At 37.1% G+C, this 26,610-nt stretch overlaps 1 protein-coding gene across 1 annotated transcript in view; it reads right to left on the bottom strand.

Moving 5' to 3' along the window:
* Nucleotides 1–26,610, bottom strand: part of su(r) (dihydropyrimidine dehydrogenase su(r)) — a 413,031-nt gene that overhangs the window by 317,686 nt on the left and 68,735 nt on the right. The window contains exon 4 of the mRNA XM_090408491.1: nt 18,099–18,186. Within this exon, the coding sequence (XP_090264617.1) occupies nt 18,099–18,186 (88 nt within the window). The remainder of the gene's footprint in view (nt 1–18,098; nt 18,187–26,610) is intronic.

The raw sequence follows: 26,610 nt of genomic DNA, 5'->3' as shown, positions 1-26,610 counted from the left end.
TTGGATATGTGTCCACCTAAATTTGAGATCCTTATCACCCCCAGATCTCTTATTTACTCCACCTCCAACAATATATCCTCACCAAGCATAAATTCTGCATCCCATCTTTGTTTTCCAAATTTTAAAACCTTACATTTTGCAACATTGAACTCGCATCCCCATTCCTGTGCCCAACCACTCAATTTCTTCAAGTCTTCTTGTAAGGCCACAATATCTTCTCTACTCTACATGGTTCGTCCCAACTTTGCATCATTGCAAACAACTGAATATCTCTATCCAAATCTTCACCAATATCATTAATATACATGTTAAACAGTAATGGTCCTAAAACAGACCCCTGAGGCACACCACTAGTGACTTTCCTTTTCCTGGATATCACTCCCCCTTACACAACTTGTTGATACCTATCAGATAGCCCGTTTCCAATCCAATGCACCAATCTAATATGCAATCTCATCCACTCTAGTTTGACTATCAACTTATCATGCGGTAATCTATCAAAAGCCATTGCAAAATCTAAGTATATTACTGTGTATCCTTCTCCTCTGTCCAAGGAAGCAATCATCTTATTGTAATAATTAAGTAGATTACTAAAACATGACCTCCTCCTTTTAGCAAATCCATGCTGTCCATCAAAGATAATACCATTATTGTCAATCCAATTTCGGATCTTAGTTCTCACAAGCTTCTCCAACAACTTAACAACAACACCTGATACACAGATAGGCCTATAGTTTGATGAGTTCTAGTTTGAGTTCTCTCACCTTCTTCATGAAGTGGCACAATCTTGCCCTCCTTCCACTCTTTAGGAACTTGACCCAGTGCAAGACTCATATTAAAAAAATATGTCAAGGCCAGCATCAACTTCCTGGCACATTCCTTCAGAATACGTGGTGATATATGATCAACTCCCATACACCTCTTGCTCACTTATAGTCAGTCTCTCTTCCCCATCATCAACTGTTCTCAATCTCTCCATGAAGTCACATGCATAAGATTGAAAGACCTTTATGAACTGCTCATTAAGTATCTCCACCATACCTTCTGCAACAGCTGTCTTTATACCATTTTCTCCAATTAATGTCCTTCCATAATCATTCTTTATTTTGTTGGCTACATATTGAAAGAACTCCTTAGGATTCTTTTTGGCTTCATTAGCTAACTGCTGTTCATACCTCACTTTAGCTACCCTCATCAACCAAGTCACCTGCCTTGCCTGGTCTTTGTAGTCCTCATGAAATTGGTTACTTCCACTTCTCTTATGCTGCCTCCACAATGCCCTTTTTCTCTGTATCGCATGCTTAATCTCTTTATTCATCCATCTCACACCTACCTTATTTAACCTTGTCACCCTTGGAATACATTTAGAGATTGCATCTACCAGATAGTTTTGGAAAATCCCCAAGCTGCATTGATCTCTTTTTCAGCTAACTCCTCATTCAATGCTACATCTGCAAGCTGTCTCCTGAGCTCTTCATAATCATCCCCCTTGTAGTTTCCACATATACCCTTTTCTTACAGAGGTCCTAACACTGCAGGCAACTACCCAGATAATCACCCCACGGTCACTCTCACCAATTGGTGGGTGATTTAGCACTTCATTTATAATAAGATCCTCTTATGAGATGATCAAATCCGAGACTCTCAATCCTCGTGTGCCCTCTGTTACATATTCTCTGAGGTAGTTATCCCTCAAAAACTCAAGAAACTCATTTTCTTTACTTCCAGTTACTATCTCATCATTTCAGTCTATATTGCCATAATTAAAATTGCTCATAATGATCACTCTTTTCTTATTTGCTTGGCTAATTTGATTATACATTTCATAGTCACTACCATCCACATTACCTGGGGTATAACAACTTCCAACCAAGTATTTCATTCCATTCAGCTCTATCTTACACCATACTGCCTCAAAAACACTGGCACAATTTCCCTCTTGCATCTCTACTTTGCATGGAAATAACTTTCTTTATCATCAATAGCACTCTCCCTCCCTTTTTATCCCTTTTGTACTCTGAAACACATCATACCCTTCCATCTCTGTTCCTGATATTGTCCTCATTTAACCATGTCTCACTTATTCCAACAACTTTTGGGTGAACAGACTCAATTAGTGCAACCATTTCATCTGCATTGTTTCTTACACTTCTAGCATTTGTATACAAACACAACATCTCATTCCTGGATCTAGTTCCACTGATACCACTTATTCGATGTGATCTCTCCATGCTTGCCTGGGGCCATTTCCCTTTCTGCTTATTCATTTTAGAACCCTCTTCAACTCCAACTGTTTCCTCGTGATACCAGGTCATCCCATTCCTTTATATTCTTCTTGATCGCAGGTCATCCCATTCCTTTCCATTCTTCTTGATCGCAGGTCATCCCATTCCTATTTTATGACCATCAATCTTGCTGATATCTCAGGCACTTCATATTCATTAATAGGTATAGTAGATGTGTCACAAATAATATATTTTTGATTACAGCAATAACAAAACTAAAAGGAGATTATTATTATTATTATTATTCAGGCCTCCATGGAGTCAAAAGGCTCATCATGGGAGGTCCTTCTTAAGAAACACAAAGTCTAACAAGACTCATCGAGGGGAGGTCCCCCCTAAAAAACACAAAGTTCTCGCTCTCACCACTCCATCAGGCAATGCATTCCATGGTTCAACCACCCTCAATGCAAAGAAACCACTCCTCACCCTCTTGCTCACAGTTTCCTTTCGTAACTTCCAGGGATGGCCTCTTATCATCACTCCTTCCTGCGGTTCAACCAAGCGAAAGAACTCTCCAATGTCTACCCTGTAACTACCACTCAACAGTTTAAAAGTCTCGATCATATCACCTCTCCTTCTTCTATCCACCAAACTCTGCAGTCCACACTCCCTCAGCCGATCCTCATAACTATCATTGTACAGTCCTGAAACTATCTTTGTTATCTGCCTTTGTACCCTTTCCACAGTTAATTTATCCCCTTCAAATCCTGGGGACCAAATCTGAGAACAATAGTCCAAGTGTGGTCTGATCAGGGTCTTATACAATGGAATGATAATCCTTTTATCTCTGCAGGTAAATGTCCTTCTCATAATTGCAGCAATTCTCTGTGTTACCTTCACCACCTTTGCAATATGTCCCCTAAATTTCAGGTTTCTATCAATCATCAACCCCAGATCTCTTGTCTCCCCTACTTCCTCCAGTATAACTTCTCCCATAGAGTATGCAGTGTCCCATCGATGTTTCCCAAACCTCAAGACCTTACATTTTGCTGCATTACACTGACACCCTCATTCATTTGCCCATCTATCTAGCTTATTTAAATCCTCTTGCAGGGCTGCTGTAAGTTACTAATAATCCTTCCCAGCTTCGCATCTTCCGCAAACAACTGAATATCCCCTTGCAATCCACTGACAATGTCATTGATATAAAGGTTAAGCAATATAGGTCCCAGTACTGAGCCCTGTGGGACCCCACTTGTAACCCTCTGCTTCCTTGAAACTGCCCCACCATACACAACTCTCTGATACCTATCTGACAGCCAATCCTGAATCCAGTTGACCAATCTGACATCCAGACCATGTGCTGCAACTTAAATATCAGTTTATCATGTGGCACCCTGTCAAATGCCTTTGCTAAGTCTAAGAAAATGGCAGTATATGCCTTTTTATTCCCTCATCTAATGCTCTTGTAAGATCATTCATTGAAGTCAGGCAAAGAAGAATTACTATGGGGCAAAGAATTGATTTTGTGACTACGGAGGATAAGCAACAGCTGGAATCCATCAAAGCAGGAGGAGGATGATGCCAAAGGTTGAATCATTTCAAGGCGAGGCTAATGGGCACATACAGGTCAGGTCGAGGATAGTGAAATTTTTTACTTTTCTCTTAAAAATATTATGGAAATAATCAGTAATAAAAAGAATTTCAAATGAAACGAAACTGTTAATGGATGTTTGACTCCCCCCCCCTTCCTTCAAATATAAATAAGCAGTGACGTTCTACTAAGATTACAAAACAATATATAGCATTCCAAAATCATCATCTTCTTCCTTTCCAGGCCTACTGGCCTCTAGCACAAAACAAATCCTTGAAAGAGATTTAGCTATGGAAGCTTTATGTCATAAGACAAATCTTTAAAAGTAATGAGAAAAATAATAATTTTAATAGCTTTTTTAATTTCTGATGCAAGTAAAAAATAGTTTATAATAGTAGTTGGAAGTTTTTCCCCTTGGTTATACTATAAATTAAAGATACCAAGAAATTATATACTTGGTTTAATACTTTATCAAATGTAAGCAAAAAAGTTTGTACCTGAACTTTTTTTCAGGACTGGGGCAACTCATATAAAGAAGCTAAGACTACATCTAAGACATACTAAGACAAGTGATGTGAAGGCTTAGCTTCTTTATACGAGTTGCCCCCAGTCCTGAAAATAGTTCAGGCACAAACATGTTTGCTTATGCTTGGATAAAGGTTTAAACCAAATATACAATTGGTAATGATAATATTAATATCTTGTAAGGAACTACTATTATCAGCTTAAATTAAATATATCAAGAAATTATATACTTGGTTTAATCCTTTATCCAAGTGTAAGCAAACAAAGTTTGCGCCTGAAGTATTTTCAGGACTGGGGCAACTCGTGGCAAAGGTGGTATAACTTCTCATCACTTGCTTTAGTATCCCATAATGCAAAGCACATCTCTTGCGGACATGTATAATGCAATATGTCTGCAAGAGATGTGCTTTTTATTATGGGATACTAAGGCAAGTGATGAGAAGTTATACCACCTTTGCCACGAGTTGTCCCAGTCCTGAAAATCTTCAGGCGTAAACTATGCTTGCTTACACTTGGATAAAGGATTAAACCAAATATATAATTGGTAACACAGCCAAGTGAAAAAACTTCCATCAATATTATCATTAATGCATTATTATTATTAATATGTATTATTAGTGTCAATCCTATAAAACTCCTTTAATAACTTATATGCTTCTATTGTGTCCTCTCTTTTTTTGCCTATCAGCTAGTTTTTGAAACCCAGAGATCTTCAACCCATTCTCATAGGGAGCATCCATAAATCCTACCACAATCTTTGTCGCTAATCTCTGGATCCTCTCAACCACTTCATCCTCATGAAATCCGGGTATCCAATTATAGACCAGTGTGTATAACTGCAGTTGTGGTCAAGGTATTAAAGAGATTGGTTAGGAATAGAATACTGGATTGAGTTGATAGACATAACACAAAAGACATAATTGATTGTTATACGCCAGCCTGGCTGGCCGAGTGGTTAGTGTATCCGCTCTCCAGCCAAAAGGCTGCGGGTTCGAATCCCGCTGTGGGCATGGATGTTTGTGATTGTCTGTAGAAATACTAGTGGTTGGCGGTAGATAGTGTTGGTGTAGTTGCAGCCAGTTGGTGGATTGTGAGTGAAGGAGACTGAGTTGTAGAGTAGGTGCCATCCCTGGATGAGTCTTTGAACTCCCTGGCAGTGACAGATAATAACAATAATAATAATAATAACATAACATTCTTTATGATGGTCAGCGGGGATTTGTAAAGAGTAGGGCCTGTTTTAGCAATTTACTTGCGTTTCATGATATAGTAATAGATGTGTTATATAAGGGAGAATCATATATAGTGATATTCTTGGACTTCGCAAGAGTGTTTGATAGAGTACTACATGATAAGTTGGTGTACAAGCCACAGAGGATGGGAATAGATAGTGTACAAAAATAGATAGTAGTTAGATAGGTAGGTAGATGGATCGGAGATTGGCTCTTTGAACGATACCAGCAGGTTGTGTACGATGGAGCAGTGTCTCAAAAAAAAAAAAGGAGAGTAACCAGTGATGTGCCCCAGGGTTCTGTTTTTGGGGCCCTGCTGTTTAACTTGTTTGTAAATGATATATCATGTCGACTGAGTGGGGATCTTGTTTGCTGATGATGCAAACCTGCTGATGTTAATTCCCTTTAGGAGGATTTGAATAGACTTTTGACTTGGACAAAGGAGTGGGGTTGTAGTTTTAATATTAATATTAAATGTGTCGCATTTTGGTGTGTAGAAATATAAGTCTGTGTAATACATTGATGGCGCCATACTGCAGGAAGTGTATGAGTTTTGAGAGTGATGTTTGAGAGCAGTATGCTCTCTGAACTTCAGTGTATCACTGAAGTTCAGAGGGCATACTACTAGTGTTGCAAAAGCTGCACATCGTAGTGCTGCTATGATAAAAAGTACTCTAACATGTAGGGATAAAGAAGTGGTTGTGCCACTGTATAAAGCACTGGTCAGACCAAACTTGGACTATTGTGCTCAAATCTGGTCACCTGGTTTTTAGTGTGATGTGGAAACATTGGAGAGGGTCCAGAGACAAATATACTAAAACAATATCAGGACCTCTGAATGCTGGCCATGGAGAGGTTGAAGAAATGCGGATTGCAGAGTTTGGTGGACAGGAGAAAAAGAGGTGATATGATAGAGACATTTAAGGTTAGTGAGAGGATTTTATCAGATTAATCCAGATGAGATTATAAAAAGAGGGGAGGGTAAGAGGAGAAAAAACCAGAGGTCATCCCTGGAAGTTATGTAAGAGTGTGGTGAAGAGGGAGTATGAGGAGTAGTTTTTTTACATGGATAATTGTCAGTGAATGGAATGCATTACCAGAATGTGTTGTTAATGCAAGGATTGTTAAGAATTTTAAGATTCTATATGATAAATATGTTCTCAGTTGAATGAAAGTCCCACAATGAGTTATTTCAATAACTCATTGTGGGAGTTATTTCAATTATTGTGGGAGTTATTGAAATACTAAAATATTATGGGAGTTATTGAAATAATTCATTGTGAAACTCCCACAATCAGTTGAATGAAACTCCCACAATGAGCAATAACAACAATAATAATGATGATAATATAATAATAATAATAATAATTAATATATATATATATATATATATATATATATATATATATATATATATATATATATATATATATATATACAGGGTGTTCGGGATAAATTTGACATATTTATAATTAATTATATTTTTCCATAAGTTACATGTATTAACACACACTTCTCTTCATTTAAAAGTTTGGACCCTTCTTCATTCATATACAAGATGTCAGAAAGGATGGATAGCTGGAACCCACCTGAATCATGGAAGAGAATAACTTGTATCATGATGATTCGTGCCCGCCATCAAAATAAGGATATTACGACTGCTGCCCAATGCTCCCTGAATACAGTAAAAACAATCAGGCATGAACTAGAGACTTGCAATGGTGACTACGAGGATGTAGCAAGAAGAAAGATCCCTAGCAGACGATCTGATTGCGTTCGTACAGCAGAATTCCTCGCAAATCTGCAGGAACAGGTGTTGAAGAACCCTGGCATTGGAATTCGGGCTTTGTTCGTGGAGTTGCTAACTGTAGTCAAGCCCTGGATAACAAGGGTAGCCAATGGTAGGCCGTATGTATGGCAGCAGGATTCAGCCCCTTGCCACACCTCTGGGAAAAGTCAAAAATGGTTGTCTGAAAATTTCTACGACTTCACCAGTCCAAATGTTTGGCCTCCAAACTCCCCAGACCTTAACCCCATGGATTATTTTGTATGGGGCGCAGTTGAAAAAGACACCAATCGCACTTCCAGTAATACAAAAGCCCAGTTAATGGATAAAATTAAAACAGTTTTTGCGGCCCTTCCCAGGGAGACTGTAGCATCAGCTTGTTCGAGGTTCCGAAGCAGAATTGAAGCTGTGATCGATGCTAATGGTGGTTATTTTGAGTAAATCTTGTTGATAGTATTGTAATTAACTCTGCCTGTAATGTTTTTTTGTCAATTCATTAAATTTAATAGATACAAAGAAGATTTTCTTTTTCCTTACGAAACTGTCAAATTTATCCCGAACACCCTGTATATATATATATATAACGTATGGAGGGCTGGAAAGTTAGGATAAACTTTTGTTCTAGGTGTTTATTATTATTATTATTATTTGACACCTCCAGGGAGTCCAAAGACTCATCGAGGGAGAGTGTGCCAACAGCATTGAACGATTGGTCCCCTTCCAACTACTAACTGCGCTCAAACTTACTTAACTGAGACATTAGTAGCAGAGGCTCTACCAATCGACCAACTTTCTAGCATCCCTTGTATATATAAGTTATATCATTAACTCATTATAATTATATGGATATCTTCAAGGAGTCAAACTGTTATTCACATACATATTTCCGAATTTAGGGACACAAAGCAAATAATTATTTTACTCATTATTAATAAAATAACAATTTGACATTTCGACCCCTGTATTGAGGTCATTATCAGAAGGATACATGTATATAGGGAACCAACTCTTGCACTCTGTACTGGTAAATTAAATGTACGCTGTTAAATAATCTTTTTCTTAGCCTGACCTCTAGCAATAATTAGATAAAATAAAATAAAATAAAAGTTGAGAAAAAATAAATAAATAAAAATAAAATTAAATAAATAAATAAATAAAAAAATATATATATATAAATTATAATTAATAAATGAAAAACTACAATAAACTCTGCTAAAGTCCTCATGTACTAAGATTCTTCTGGATTTGTACAGTTCCAATTGTTATACTATGATTTTCTTCAGGTCTTGTACAGTTCAAGATACACAAAACAAACACAGCACTACGTCTGATTGTTGAAGGAATCGACAGCCCAAATTACCACTTAGCCAAAAAATTAGCGGCCACACTCAAGGAATTGGTAGGTCAATTCCCTTTCTCTATAAAAAATATACAACATTTCATATAAACAAAATTAAAAACATTACCCTCAATGACCAAGATTTATTAGTCAGCTTTGACATAACTTCCCTTTTCACCAATGTCCCGATCAATGATACTATCTTACTCCTACAGAACATATTTCCACACGACATCACGGCCCTCTTTGCCCACATACTCTGTTCTGGATATTTCATGTGGCAAAAAAATTTTTATCTTCAAAAAGAGGGTACAGCCATGGGCTCACCACTTTCTCTCCCAGTTGCTACCTTTTATATGGAAGACTTTGAGCAACGAGCTCTAGAGTCAGCGTGCCTAAAGCCCAAAATTTGGCTCAGATAAGTCGATGATATTTTTGCCATTTGGCCCCATGGCTGCGAAGCACTAAATACATTCCTTAGCCACCTGAACAAACAACACAAATGTATCCAATTCACCATTGAAATAGAAGAAAACAACTCTCTTCCGTTCCTAGACACACTCATCACACGTCTTCCCTCAGGCTGTCTCTCCTTCTCAGTCTACCACAAACCTACACACACACAGGCCAGTACATACACAAAAATTCTTATCACCACCCAACACAAAAACTAGGTGTCATAAGCAGCCTTAAACACAGAGCTCAAACTATCTGTTGAAATGAACAAGTTCTAAACCTGGAATACAAGATCATCAACCATACATTTATAAAAAATGGATACAGTAAAAAAACTATTCACAAGATCCTCCACAGAGATACTAGTAAAAACAAAAAAGATTTCAAGAATGCTATTGCCATATCTTATGTTAAAGGGATATCCAAAAAAATAGATAGAACACTACACAAATACAACCTCAAAACCACTTTTAAACCCCCAACAAAATTAAGATACCTACTCAGTTCTTCCAAAGATCCTCTTCCACACCTAGTCCACACAGGGGTATACAAGATACAATACACATGTAACCTACCATACATAGAGGAAACAGGGTGAACCATCCCAATTAGGAAGGACATACACAAACGACACATTAAATACCTCCATTTTGGAAAAACCGGCCTTTCTGACCATGCACTCCAAACATACCACAGAATTGATTGGAAAAATACCAAGTCCCTACACTGCACCAAAACCTGGTTCGAGAGAAAATTCAAAGAAATGTGAAATGCTCAAACATAACCCAAATCTGAAAAAAAATGATGACCTAACCATTCCAAGAATGTGGAGGACCCATCTGCAACCTTTATAGCAACCAGAACAAGCCAAAGAAAAATCCCAATACAAGAAGACTTGAAGTTTTTTTTTTTTTTCCCTTAACATTCCATAACAACTTGAACCGTACAAGGCCTGAAGAAAATCATAGTATAACAATCGTTATACTATGATTCCAGAAGAATCTTAGTACATGAGGACTTTAGCAGAGTTTATTGTAGTTTTTCATTTATTAATTATAATTTTATATATATATATATATATATATATATTTTTTTTTTTTTAATTATTTATTTTGTCTCAACTTTTATTTTATTTTATTTAATTACCGCTAGAGGTCAGGCTAAGAAAAAGATTAATTAACAGCGTAGATTTAATTTACCAGTGCAGAGTGTAAGAGCATGTAACTTGGTTCCCTATACACGTGTATCCTTCTGATGATGACCTCAATACAGGGGTCGAAACATCAAATTGTTATTTAATTAATAATAAGTAAAATAATTATTTCAACATGTGTGTTTTGTGTCCCTAAATTTGGAAATATGAATGCTGATCACTGTGTAACCTTAAAAGAAAGAAAATTGTTATTCACATAAGAACTATCATACATCTCCTTGAATTTATTCACTAATATAGCACTCACAATCACCTCTGGCAACCCATTCCATTGATTCATGACTCTCCCAGCAGAAAACCTCATCCTAGCATCCTTGGTACTGACAATGTTATACAATTTCCAAGAGTGACACCTTGTACTTTCCCATCCTGCCATATACTGAAAAAAAGCCTTCACTGTCAATCCTATAAAACTCTTTTAATAAATTATATGTTTCTGTTGTGTCCTCTCTTTTTTTTCACCTATCAGCTAGTTTTTGAAACCCAAATACCCTCAATCCATTCTCATAGGGAGCATCCATACACCTACTACAATCTTTGTTGCTCTCCTCTGGATCCTCTTCATCACTTCATTCTCATGAAATCCAGGAATCCATATTAGTGCACAGTAGTTCAGATTTTGTCTTATTCAAGCATTATAAAGGGGAATAAAAACTCTCTATTCTTGCTTTTCAGTGTGTTCTTCAACAACCATGTAATCTGATGCTTTTTTGGCGACCTTTGCAATATGTCCTCTGGATTTCAACTCCCTGTCTACAATCATTCTATTAGCTATTTGAAAGTTTTTTCACTTGGTTATTACTATAAATTAAAGATGCCAAGAAATTATATTCTTGGTTTAATCCTTTTTCCAAGTGTAAACAAACAAAAGTTGTACATGAATTAACTTCACAACTGGCTACTTGTATATAGAGGTTAATGACATCCCATAATGCAATACACATATCCTTATGGACATGCATAATGCTATGCATTATGGGAAGGGCCAATACCCTGACTGGTTTCAACCTTTATTGAGGTCTCATCAGTTGGAGCTAGACCATTCAGTGATACCAAGGTTGAAGTAATGCAGAAGTCATATTTCCACATACAAGTAGTCAAAAGGTGTCACGCCATATTGCTAAAATACTCCGGATTAGAGATATATGTTTGAAAGTTTTTTCACTTGGTTATACTATAAATGGAAGATGCCAAGAAATTATCATATATTCTTGGTTTAATCCTTTATCCAAGTGTAAGGGAACAAAATTTGCATGTGAAGTTCTAAGGCAATTGATGTGAAGTCATTAGCCACTATATACAAGTAGCCCAGTCATGAAGTTACTTCACAAGCAAATTTTGTTTGCTTACACTTGGATAAAGGATTAAACCAAGAATATAATTTCTTGGCATCTTTAATTTATCCTATTAGCTAGTTTTTGAAGCCCACAAACTATCAATCTGTTCTTAAGGAGAGCATCTATACATCTGCCACAATCTTCATCACTCACTTCTAGATCCTCTCCACCACTTCTTGATCCCAATGGAATCCAACCAGATCTGTGTGCAGTAGTTTAGATGTGACTTTATTAAAGCCCTATAAAGGGGGAATAATAGCCTCTTTAACCTATGGTTAATCTTCAAAAACCACATAATCTGATGTGCAGTTTTGACCACCTTCACAATATGTCCCCTGAAATTCATTTTCATGTCTACAATCACCTCCAAATTCTGGCCTCATTAATTCCCTACAGTTCAGTTCCATCAACTTGTGATCTCGTCTCAAAGTGCTGTCTCGAAGTATTTGTATACTCTTTTAATAAATTTTTGAGTTTTAATTTTAATTTTAATAAATTTGCAGTTTTAATGATGATCTGGAGATCATCATTAAACTGCAGTTTCTCCTCTTTGACATTCTAAGGATGTTGCAAACATCATTCCCTCTTTGACATTGCAAAAATAAGACTTAAAACTTTAAACAATATTAAATTTAAACCACCGGCATTGAATAACAAAGCCACTGGTTAGCATACAGGCAAAACAAAACTAACACCACAGCAGAACAGACGGCATGTGTTGCAAACATGTATTTTTTTATTTTCTCTGAATAAATCACTGCAGGTATCGATATTTAGTATCGAACAATACGACTCCATAGTTATACAAATTACTGGTATCCATGATATTGATATACAATTATAGGTTATGAATAATAATATTTATTATTATAAATATTTATAGTTTTTATTAAAAATGGGACAAAATTGACATTTTTATTAAAATGATGGGATGGTCAGGAAATATGAAAAAAACAGTACTGTCCCATTCAAAACGGTATGTATGGTCAGCCTATACAACAGCCATCCTCTAATTCAAATCACTAACTTTATATCCATCTCCTTTTGTTCTAATTTATGCAACAGAGTTCTATGTGGAATCCAGTCAAATGCCTTTGCAAAGTCCAGCAATATCACTGAGCAGCTATTTCCTTTATGCAGGAGTCATATTTCCATATACAAGTAGTCAAAAGGTGTCAAACCTTATTACTAAAATACTCGATTGTCACTTTATTATAAAAAAGTAAGCAAATTACAAAGGCAAGACCTGCCATTCACAAAACCATGTTGCCCATATAAAGCAGTGCTTTTTTTCTGGGAAAAAAGTGCCAGTACTCACCATGAAGATGTTATTACAATAACTTCCACACTTTTAACATATCCTCTGATATACCCTCATCATCTCTAGATTGCTTCTTTCTTTTGGGATCAACTGCAGAATGACAACCTCGGAGCAGCCATAAGTCCACATATTTGCTAGGGTTGAACTGAGTGAGAGGAGGTCCTACTATCCTGATGAAGATCAGTGCAGAAGTTGTCCATACAAGCAGAGATGACCTAGATGAAGTTACTATAAGATTCATCTGAGAGAAATCCCTTTCACATTCACTGGAAGATATTGCAATTGTGCCCAAAGTGTGCTTTAGAGGAAGTAGTATATGTCTGGCACTTTATTTTCTTGAAGATATTCATGGAAACCACGAACTGCTTCTATTTCATTTAAGTGAAATTTGTGTGCTAACTTTGTAATTTCAGCTTCATCAAATGTCAGATGCTTCCCAGGATTTTTTGGCCAATATTTGGAATCTAAAATCTTAGCACATAATCAGCATCATCTCCTTCAAGCAGATGCTTTCCAACAGCTTCTTTCATACTTTTATAGAAAGCAGATGAACTTATTGTAGGACTGTGTCTTTTATTTTTGTGGAGCTCAATCCCTTTGAACTTCATATTCTTCTGACTTTGAAGAGAAATACTGTAGTACAGACCAGGATTTTCAATTCTTTCTTCAAAAAGTTGAACTGTATTCTTTATCTTCCTATCTGCTTTGAACAATCAATATTTCTTTTTTGTAAATCTAGACTTAGTTCACTAAGTTCTTGGAGAGCATCACACATAAGGCCAAAATCAAGAACAAACTTGCAGGACATTATTTTTCTTAAAAGGCCCTCATAAAGAAAGCGATCTGTTTTGCTTCTTCTGCTGTCTTCTTTTGCCTCCAGAAAGTGATGGATGAGAGCTTCAAAGTCTTGCCATACTGCAGAAGCAGTGCAAAAGCTAGATGCAACCCAGTGAGTGCTTAAAATTCTGCCAATTTTAAGAAGTTGAAGTTCTAGAGTTGCTGCACATTCCTGTAGTTCCCTAGCATTCTTAGGTGAAGCATGATAAGTCACATAAAGTTTGTCCATGAAGCTCTTAAAGCAATTCACTCATGCCACATTGTTTATGTGTTACTGTCACTAACAGACAATTCAAGGCAATGGCTAGCACAATGCCAGAAAATAACACTAGGAAACTTCTCTTGCATTAGCCTCCTTACACCATTACACACACACACACACCAAACAACACGGTTGCACCATCACAAGTTACAGACAATAAATACTCCTTTAAGTAATCTTCAGATAATCATAAACACTCAAGATGACTAATTAAAGAGTCTAGAATTCCTCTAGCAGTTACATCTGATAATTCGATCAAATCTCTAGGAAAAGACTCACAGGAGCCAAAAGTTCAGGAAGAACTACACAAAAAATAATAATCAATGTTGTTGTGTTACTTACAGTTGTCAATTCATCAATAAGTAACGATATTTTGTTCTTGGAGTTCACTATATTGTCTATTAGGGTTTTTCTCATTTCATTTGCAATATGGCTCACAATGTTAATACAAGCATTTGCAGAATGAAGAATATATCCCATGTCTAGGCCATTAAGTTCCTGTAAATTTATTTCGTCTTCAAAGTTATTAAATGATTGATTTCTCCTCACTTGTAAGCGGTTCGAAACACTTTTCCTGTTATGTCTTTATTATGAGACAAAGTATTTGGGAGAACTTTTTCTAATGTTTTCTCTTTTGTTTTTTGCTTCCGATTTTATTTTTTGGCACGCTTTGTGTGCTGCACTCTCCTTATGATTGTAAATCTTTTTTCTTAATGACATTAACTGTTGCTTGTGAGATTCTCCAAAATGACTGATTTTACCATTTGCCTACTCCGCTGAAATTTTCATTCCCATGTGTTTATCGACGGCAAGACTTCCGACATCACGACACACTTTACAGCCCAACATTTTATTCTTGACATACAGCCACTCGTTTCTCTTACAGAAGTCATTTTTCTGCAAAAGCGTCCAACATTCAGGCCAATCATTATCAGAATCTGCTTCTTTTTGACCATGTGGATCTTTGGTCTTGGTTTTGTGATCCTCTTCACCAAGTGTATTTTCGGCGCTAGTTTTCTGTTTTACAGGATCACAAGTAGATTCAACAATTTCTGCTTCTTCAGCCTTCCTTTTTTTACTCATCGGCATAAAGTAACTACTTATTTTACTCATTTTGAACAATGATTGCACTGATTTAACTTAGATTAATTCAAAATTCACATGAACACCTGCCTGTTGCAGAGTGAACATAGAACTGATAAACTGATGTTGGAAGCAATCGGAAGTGAACACAACTCCCTATTTCCGGTTGCGTACCAACCTATGAAACAGGAAAGCAGGGTACCAGCTTATAAGTAATCAAAATTGAAAATTCAATTCGTGAACACAGTACCAACTACCAGAATATTTATAATACATTTTGCTGTCAACAAATTGCAAATTTTTAAAAACTTTTAAAAGGTGCCAGTACTGTGTACCGTTGCATACCACCAAAAAAAGAGCACTGATATAAAGTATCACATTCCTTCCACCCAGCCGTGAATTCTGTACCAACTTATTTTCCTTTTCTCTTTAATCACCACTCCCGAGGTACTGATTGGCCTATAATTTGCTGTATTCTGTCTTAGTGCTTCCTTTATGCAATAAAGGCACTTTCCCAAAAATGAGGGCTTAAATTAAACAGAGTTCAGAGGAGATGCCATTCCCTTGCACACTGTTATCACACATGGGCTAATATACCATCTAATGCCATGGCTGGGTTTGCATTAAGAACCTTAATGTGAACATGTTAAGGTTCTTTACACAAGCACCTCCAATTCATCAACCTCTGTTCTCCCATCTGGTAAATTTTCTTTTATCTTCCACATAACAAAAGAACTGTAGGATTTCTTTTGGCCCTCATAATTAACTATGGCCTTCTTTACCATACTAGTTATCCTTCTTGTCTACGCTTGTACTGGTCATGAAAATGCTGATCACTTTTTTCTTTATATTCCTTCCACAACTTTTTCCTTATCTGCAATGCATTCTTAATGATGCTGTTTATCTATCTAACTGATACCTGATTTATCCACATGATTCTGGGTATTCAGTCTGATACTGCTTTCTTTAAACACTTCTTGATCACCTCCCATGCACTGCCAATATCTCTCTCCCCTCCAACTTTTTATACTATGCCACTCCTGTAAGCTGACTCCTCAGCTTGTCATAATCACCTGTCCTGTAATTTCACATATATCAGTGTACATTCATAACAGAAAATTGTGCATAACTGGCAATTTCACTGGTCAAGATCCCATGATCACTTTTTCCAAGAGGAAGCAGTATGACTGAATTGGTTACTGTTAACTTTTCTGATACTATGACTAGATCCAGCACTCTCAAACCTCATCTCTCCTCCATTACAATGATGTCTTTGGTAATCTCTTAGAAGTTGTATAAATTCCATTCACTTTCCTCCCTCTGGCCACTCCTTCTAATCTATGTCCCCACAGTTAAAATCCCCATAGTGATTACTTGAACTACAATGTGCTAATTTGCCAATGCATGCTATCTATGTTAGCTCTATTTTATACCCTCTAGCCTATGACAGCAACCAAATATATATTTTTTCATTCGGTTGGTCTCTATCTCACACCGATAGGTTCAAATACAATGCCTTCTGCATCTCTATCCTCCTGATGTACTTCGACTTGTTTTCTGCTACAATTAGAAAATTCCTCCTCCCATTCTGTTCCCATGTCCTTCTATCCATTGCATTCTATCCCTGTGATAACATCATCCTCTATCATCCTTGGGATGATAGAGGATGATGTTAATGCCTATATTAATGTTAATGCCAAGTTTCATTAATGCCTATAACTTTTGGCCAAGTTGAGCTAACAAATACCAAAAACCCTTTACCTTATTCCAAATAATTCTAGCAGTAATATACATAAATTGCAATATCTCCCCCTTTCATTCCACAACTTTCCTTACATCTTGTGTTGATTATCCCACTAAAGTTAAGAACCTGGGGAGCTACATTCAGCAGTCACGTGAACACTCTACCACTTACTCACCTCAAGGTTGCCTGAACCTACACTTACTTGCACACTTCCCCCCCCCCAAACATTGTAGTTTCCTGATTCTGCACTTTCAATCTTTCAATGAACGACACTTTTGCAAGACATAGGACTCCAAATCCATTCAAATGCAAACCATCTTCCTCACAGAAATCCTTTCATCCATCAAATTCACTCTACATACCCACTATCTCCACACCATTCCTCCTGCACAACCTGCACACTGACTCCTTTATAAAAATAACTCTTTGTCTCAGCTTGCCTCTATCATACCATGGTAGCAGACTCATGGCTTTTATTTTTTCACTCTTCTTATTTGCTTGTTTCAGAAATTCTTTCATATCTTCTCACATACAACATTTGTCATCTGCTAGATCATCATTAATATTGCCAAAATAATCATTTCTTTCACTTTCCCTCCCTGAATCCTTATAGCACAAACATCCTTAATCTTGGCGCCTAAGAAGCATGATTTTTTACACACTCTCCTCAAGCAGTCCTCTTTTCATGGAATTACCATACTCGTATTCCATATTTTATCTTATATAAGATATATAATACCTATCTTAAATTTATAAGCAAGAGTAAAGAATAATTTTTTTCATGGAATAGTAGTAAGAAAGCAGAATGTATTATCTGTAGTAATAGTGAGAATATTACTCTTGAATTTGGTGTGACAGGCACTAACTGCTAAGATGATCTCCTACAGGGTGGTCCATAAATCACAAAGGGGGGGGAGAAGATTTAAAATGTGAATAACTCATAACTAATAAAAAAACTTCAGGTTCTGTATTTCATTATAACAAAAAAGAATAAGAATAATTAATAAATAAAAAAGTTATTAAATGTTTAAACTCCTTCATGACTTATGGGCCACTTTGAATACTGTGCTCACAAGTTAAGAAAAGAAAGAAAGAATAAGTTAAGAAAGAATACATATATGTATTCCTACAACAATCTACATACCTTTGTAGCAATAGAGCTGATAAATGCTTTGATATCTAGCTGAGTTGGACAACTTTTCTGACATGGAGCATCAGCACATTTCAGACATCTAAATAAGTAAAATCATGATACCTCTGATTAAGAATATATTTCTAATAATAATATTTTTTGTTTAGGATTTTTTTGAAAATAAAGTTTATGTTGCTCCTTAGAAATATAAACACTGATTAGCTAAGCTTAACATACTATGGCACATCTGGCATATTTACTATCTACCTTTGAGTCAGGTTAAGAAACTTATTATTATTATTATTACATGGGCATCTATACACATTAAAAAGTTGCAGGAAGAGCGTGATGATGGATTAAGCAACTTCCTTACATGACCCAGTGAGAGCCAGCAATGGAGTGGAAACCTCATATGAGAAATAACTATCATGTTCAGTGGTAATGTGGTCTGCATTCATGCCAAGCACTCATATATTCTCTTTCACAAACATACCAAACAGTTCATAACAACCAATGTGTGTAATATTGAACTATTTTAGTGCACAGTTGTGAACTAAAAACAGTCTCTAGAAAGGAGGAGTCTCTTCACAAAATGTGAACAGAATCCTCCTTTCTTCTATTCTTCTGACCCACATATGGCTAGTGTGCTATAGGTTTTGTAGCCTTTCATGTGTGGACCAGAGATAAAAAAAAAAAAAGAGTTAAGTGACACCTGCTGTTTTTACTGATGTGTGAGAGAGCAAGTTAATTTATTTCAGCATAAGACTATGAACAGAAGATGTGCAAAATGCACCAGTAGCTAAGCATCTATGTGTATACCTCAATCATAGAAGGATCCAACTCTTGTAGGTACTCTCTTGGAGGCCTGATGTATGTTATTATTATTAACATACATCAGGCCTCAAAAAGCCTCACTGTGGGAGGTCCACACTCATTCAGAAAAGATCACTGAATATCAGGGCAATAGATTACACTCGCCAACCACTCTCCATGCAAAGTACCTGTTCCTCACTCCCTTGTTTGCATCCTCCTTAGGCTTACCAGGGAGTGCCTCTTGTTCTACTCCAGTCTCCTCTATGAAAAATCTCTCTGCACTAATCTAATAATGACTCCTTACCAACTTGTACATCTCAATCATATCCTCTCTTCTCCATCTATTCACAATGTCGTGCAAATTGCATTCCCTCAATCTTCATATCCCACATTTCATTTCAACAACATAGTATATCAGACCCTCTCCAGGATATCCTCATCACCTTGAAAACTAGGAGACCATAGTAGTCCATGGAACCATAACCTCTTTGCTTTTGCATGTCAAGGTCATGCTCTGCCTTCACTGTGAAGTTCTCACAATTTTAACAAACCCCTAAACTTCAAGTCTCTATCCATATTGCTTCCAGATCATTTCTCTTCTATCTCCTTCAAAATTTTCCCATTAAATTGACAGCTCTGCTCACTTGCCTACTCACACAGTCTACTGAGATCCTCCTATAAGGTCATAACATCTGCTCTGCAACTCATATTTCTTCCTAACTTTGCATCATCTGCAAACAGATGCATATCTCCAATTAAGTATCTCCCAATATCAATAATATACAAGTTAAAATAATGGTCCCAAAAATAGACTTCCTGAAGCACGTGGCTAGTGAAGTGATTTTCCTATTTTGGCACCTTCCACCTCCCCATACATAACCTAGTGATACCTATGTAGCAGACAATCAGCTATCTATCTCACTAATCTCTTATTCAATCCCATCTGGTTCTATTTGCCAACTTGTCATGTGGCAATCTATTAAAAACTTTTCAAAAATCCATTGAATTTTTCACCAGTGCTAAAACATGACCTCTCCTTAACAAACTTATGCTGACCATCATAGAGAATACAGTTATCATCAATCTAATTCTGAATCACTATCCTCTTAACACCTTAACCACCACAACGCCAGATGCACAGATTGGTCAATAACTTGTAGTCTCAGTCTTATCCATCTGCCCACCTCTTGTGAAATGAAGTGAAACAATTTTACCCTCTTTCCATTTGCTCTGTGCATTATAAAAAATACAGACTTGCTATGTATTTCTTATGATGATACATAAGATGTATTTCTTATGTTCTTCTAGCAGAAGAACATAAGAAACCTTTGCAGATCTCCCAGTATGTGAAGCCAGTAGCATAATAATCACTAGAGCCAATAACAGTAATGCTACTGTGGTCAACTACTAGTGAATATAATTGAAAAATGAATGTGTTGCTCAGAAACCACACTACTAATAAACTACAAGATTATGAACCAACCCATTTTCAAAACAAAACAATAAAGAATGCTTCTTAAAAATGTCACATCCTGGCATCTTGAAATAATAATAAAAAAACAATTTAGTTTCCCCCCCCGATATATAGATTACCAAAAATTCATAAACCCAATAACCCTCTCCATCCCATAGTAGATTCTACTGATGCCCCCTCTTTTAAGTTAGTCAAACAATCTAAATCCTTAACCCTACTTGCATGTCATTCTTCTTCATCTTATATAAAAATTGCACTCATTTCAAATCTTTAATCCAAAATTTAGGTTTAGATAATAATGATATCACCATAAGCTTTGATGGCACATCTCTATTTACCAATATTCCTCATTCTAATACTTTAAATTTACTAAAAAATGTTTTTCTCTCTGATATCATTATGATTTAGACTTAGCGAAGGCATTTGACAGAGTGCCACATGATAAGCTGATATTTAAGTTGGAACACATGGGTCTGGATGTCAGATTGGTCAACTGGATTCAGGATTGGCTGTCTGATAGGTATCAGAGAGTTGTGTATGGTGGAGCAGTTTCAAGGAGGCAGAGGGTAACAAGTGGGGTCCCACAGGACTCAGTACTAGGACCTATATCGTTTAACCTTTATATCAATGACATTGCCAGTGGATTGCAAGAGGATATTCAGTTGTTTGCAGATGATGCGAAGCTGGGAAGGATTATTAGTAATAGTACAGATGTGGTAGCCCTGCAAGAGGATTTGAATAAGCTAGATAGATGGGCAAATGAATGGGGGTCGGTTTAATGCAGCAAAATGTAAGGTCTTGAGGTTTGGGAAACATCGATGGGATACTGTATACTCTATGGGAGGAGTTATACTGGAGGAAGTAGGGGAGACAAGAGATCTGGGGTTGATGATTGATAGAAACCTGAAATTTAGGGGACATATTGCAAAGGTGGTGAAGGTAACACAGAGGATTGCTGCAATTATGAGAAGGACACTGACCTGCAGAGATATAAGGGTTATCATTCTGTTGTATAAGTCTCTGATCAGACCACACTTAGACTATTGTTCTCAGATCTGGTCCCCAGGATTTGAAGGGAATAAATTAACTGTGAAAAGGATACAAAGATGGATGACAAAGATGGTTTCAGGACTGTACAATTTTGGCTATGAGGATTGGCTGAGGGAATGTGGACTGCAGAGTTTGGTGGATAGAAGAAGGAGAGGTGATATGATTGAGACTTTTAAACTGTTGAGAGGTGGTTACAGGGTTGACACTGGGGAGTTCTTTCGCTTGGTTGAACAGCGGGAAGGAGTGATGACAAGAGGCCATCCCTGGAAGTTACGAAAGGAAACCGTGAGCAAGAGGGTGAGGAGTGGTTTCTTTGCATGGAGGGTGGTTGAACCGTGGAATGCATTGCCTGATGGAGTGGTGAGAGCAAGAATGGTCAATGAATTTAAGGAGTGGTATGATAGACTTTGTGTTTCTTAGGGGGTGGACCTCCCCTCGATGAGTCTTGACAGACTTTATGTTCTTATAAAGGACCTCCCACGATGAGTCTTTTGACTCAATGGAGGCCTGACTAATAATAATAATAATAATAATTAATTTTTTTTAATTTTACCACCGATTCTGGCTACTTTACTTGGAATGATACCATTTATAAACTGACTGAGGGATAGAGTCAGTTTATAATTTTCTATTTTCAAACCTTCTATCTGGCTAAGATACAATGATGATGTGTTCTCTATTTGGCCACATGGCTACACATAGATAGATACATACACAAACTTTCCTCGTTTCTTGTTCCCACAATTTATCATATTATGGTCAGACTGAAAGATCTACAAAGATTATTATTATTTTATTATTATTATTATTTCACACCTCCAGGGAGTCCAAAGACTCATTGAGGGAGGGCACCTACTCTTCGACTCTGTTTCCACCACTCAATCCACCAACTGACCTCAACTACACCAATGCCATCTACCACCGACCACCACCACCACTGCTAGATCCTCCTAGAAAAACACAAGAAATGCATCTGCTGCCATAAATATGGTCAGTCATTTCCATTTAGTTCTGTACCTTGTACAGAATTAAATGGAAGAAAACTACTATGCTTCACCACAACAAATACACACTTGAAAGACTCTCTCATAGAATCTGCAGTATGTTTAAAAAACCACCCTAATGTTAATAAATATGTTGTATTAAATGCCAAAAGTTTTTTGACTTGGTTATACTATAAATTGAAAATATCAAGAAATTATCTTGGTTTCATCCTTTATCCAAGTGTAAGCAAACAAAGTTTCCATATGAAGTAACTTCACAACTGGACTACTTGCATTATGGGTATCCATAATGCAATGCACATATCCTTACAGGCATGTATAGTGGTATTCATTATGGGAAGGGCCATTACACAGATTAGTTTGGACCTTTATTGAGGTCTCATCAGTTGGAGACAGAATCCAGAAATGATACAATGGTTGAAGTGTTGCAGAAGTCATATTTCCAAGTAGTCAAAAGGTGTTATGCCTTATTACTAAAATACTCTGGATTAGAGATAGATGTTGAAAGGTTTTTTACTTGGTTATATTACAAATTAAAATGCCAAGAAATTATTATTATTATTACATAACACCTCCAGGGAGTCTGAAGACTCATCGAGGGAGGGTATCTACTCTACAACTCTCTGTCTCCATCACTCCACCAACTGTAACTACCATCATCATCTACACCAATGCCATCTACCACCGACCACCACCACTAGTATTTTCACAGACAATCACAGCATCCATGCCCATGGTGGGATTCGAACCTGCAGCCTTTCGGGTGGAGAGCAGATATGCTAACCACTTGGCCAACCAGGCAGGCAGGAATTATATTCTGGGTTTCATCATTTATCCAAGTGTAAGCAAACAAAATTTGCACTATTCCAGTATATCTCACACATGTTCAATTGGAATACAGTTAGAGAGTTTGGGAAACATGGCAATGTGGCAAATTCGTGTTTCTTCAACCACTCAGTAGTTGTATGAACCAGATAACAAGGTACATTGTACTGGTAAGAGATGGCATTGTAGTAAGGGTAGACCTCCTGGAGATATGGATGGAAATGGTCTGCTAACAGGTCAATATAGTGTTCACCATTCAGTGTTTGTGGGATAATAACCAACGGACCTAGTGCGTGTCATAAAAAAAAAGCTTCCAAGACCGTAACACCACCTGCATCGGTGTGTTGAACCCCAACTGTGCAACCAGAGGATAGGACTTCATTCTGTTTATGCCAAATGCAAACTCAGCCATCAGCATGGCGCAGCAAGAAATGGGACTCATCACTCCAGACGATCTTCTTCATCCATCTGTCGAGGGTCCATTGCCAATGTTACTCAGTGCAAGGCATTGTTTGCAATGCCTGGCTGTCATCATGGTTACCATTTTTGGTCTCCAGTTGTGGAACTCCAAGCAAAGTATGACACATGGTGCATGTGGAAATGGATCGAGCTGCCCTGCTATTGTACTGGTTGAGCTGTCTGACTGTTGCACATCGTTGCTGAGATACCAGTCATGACACCCAATGCAAACCTCTAGGATCAACCACATGTGGCTGACCAATGTGAGTCTTTCTGCCAGATGTCTGTTCATGGTTAATCCAGTTCTGGTACATCCTTGATACATGGTCCATACTACATGGGAGCAAGAACAAGTGCGGCTGTTTCCAAAATACTGGTAAACATTTACTGATTACATACAGAGGATAAGTGTACATATTTATAGTAGCCACATGTGATGTTGATATCACGTGGTACTTCGTTATCATGCTGAATATGTAAATCAGGAGGGGGGGGGGTTCCTAATGCAAAACTAACTCAGTGTATAAGTGTATAAATATACATACGCAAATATTCATCAGCATTTTTATACATTTGCTTTTAACTCTTGCATTGTGTGTGTGTGTGTGTGTGTACATATGTTACGGTTAAAGTGATAAATCCGGTTATTATTAATAATTACCAGTTAAAGTGAATGATTGCTAGAGGAGTCTGGTAAATGTAATAAAAACATGTTTACAGGTTTTATATATATAAGTTTTCATTCTCAATAGAAATTATAACAGCTTAGGTTAGGTGAGTTTATAATGAAAAAAGTAAGGAAAGTACTTCTTTTGCACTCAATGAAATCAGAAATCATTATAAACTAACCAAGATGTCATATGTCGAACCAGAGTGTAGTCGTAGTTTGTCGTGGGTAGATTAATGGGGATAAACGATAAACGTTGTTGTGGGCCGAGCTTAATGATTGCTTAAAGATAAATGGGAATAACAAATAAAAGTTGTTGTGGGCAGATGAATGAGGATAATACATAAATCCGAGAGAAACTGATCAGTGTTTTTCTCCATTGATGAGAAAGAGGTACAGCATTTATAATAGATAAATGTTATTATCCCCATTCATCTACCCACACAACTTTTATTTGTTATTCCCATTAATCCACTCGCAATCATTAAGCTCGGCCCACAACAATGTTTATCTTTCATCCCCGTTAATCTGCCCATGGCAAACTACAACTACACTCTGGTTCGACATGCAACGTCCAGTTAGTTTAGGTTAGATTAGTTTAGATTATAATGATTTCTGATTTCATTGAGTGCAAAAGAAGTACTTTCCTTAGTTTTTTCATTATAAACTAACCTAACCTAAATTAACCTAACCAATAAAGGTTAGGTTAGTTTATAATGATTTCTGATTTCATTGAGTGAAAAAGAAGTACTTTCCTTACTTTTTTCGTTATAAACTAACCTAACCTTTTAGGTTAGGTTAGGTTAGTTTAGGTTAGGTTAAGTTAGTTTATAATGATTTCCAACCGATAAAGTTTAGGTTAGGTTAGTTTATAATGATTTCTGATTTCACTGAGTGCAAAAGAAGTACTTTCCTTACTTTTTTCATTATAAACTAACCTAGCTAACCTAACCTGTTATAATTTCTATTGAGACTGAAAACCTATATATAAAACCTATAAACATGTTTTTATGAGTTTCCTGGTAAGATTTATTATTATTATTATTATTTAGGCCTCCAAGGAGTCAAAAGACTCATCACGGGAGGTACTAACTAGGAAACACAAGTCTATCAAGACTCATCATGGGAGGTCCCTCGTAAGAAACACAAAGTCTATCATCCCACTCCTTAAACTCAATGACCGTTTTTGCTCTCACCACTCTATCACGCAATGCATTCCATGGTTCAACCACTCTCCATGCAAAGAAACCACTCCGCACCCTCTTTCTCACAGTTTCCTATCATAACTTCCTGGGATGGCCATTTGTCATCACTCCTTTCCACTGTTCAACCAAGCGAAAGAACTCCCCAGTGTCAACCCTCTAACCACTCTCAACAATTTAAAAGTCTCAATCATATCACCTCTCCTTCTATCCACCAAACTCTGCAGTCCACATTCCCTCAGCTGATCCTCATAACTAATATTGTACAATGGTGAAACCATCTTTGTTATCCGCCTCTGTACCCTTTCCGCAGTTAATTTATCCCCTTCAAATCCTGGGGACCAAATCTGAGAACAATAGCCTAAGTGTGGTCTGATCAGGGTCTTATACAATGGAATGATAACTCTTTTATATCTGCAGGTCAGCATCCTTCTCATTATTGCAGCAATCCTCTGTGTTACCTTCACCACCTTTGCAATATGTCCCCTAAATTTCAGGTTTCTATCAATCATCAACCCCAGATCTCTTGTCTCCCCTACTTCCTCCAGTATAACTCCTCCCATAGAGCATGCAGCATCCCATCGATGTTTCCCAAACCTCAAGACCTTACATCTTGCTGCATTAAACCGACCCCTATTCATTTGCCCATCTATCTAGCTTATTCAAATCCTCTTGCAGGGCTGCTGCATCTGCACTATTACTAATAATCCTTCCCAGCTTCGCATCATCTGCAAACAACTGAATATCCCCCTGCAATCCACTGACAATGTCATTGATATAAAGGTTAAACAATATAAGTCTCAGTACTGAGCCCTGTGGGACCCCACTTGTAACCCTCTGCCTCCTTGAACCTTCCCCACCATACACAACCTTCTGATATCTATCGGACAGCCAATCCTGAATCCAGTTGACCAACCTGACATCCAAACTCATGTGCTGCAATTTAAATATCAGCTTATCATGTGGCACCCTGTCAAATGCATTCGCTAAATCCAAGAAAATGGCAGTATATCCCTTTCCCTGATCTACT

The sequence above is a fragment of the Typopeltis vanoorti genome, chromosome 18 (genome assembly GCF_054136105.1).
Source record: "Typopeltis vanoorti isolate ZY-2024b chromosome 18, IOZ_Tvanoo_1.0, whole genome shotgun sequence".
Lineage (NCBI taxonomy): Eukaryota > Metazoa > Arthropoda > Arachnida > Uropygi > Thelyphonidae > Typopeltis > Typopeltis vanoorti.
This window is presented reverse-complemented; position numbering and strand designations above follow the sequence as displayed.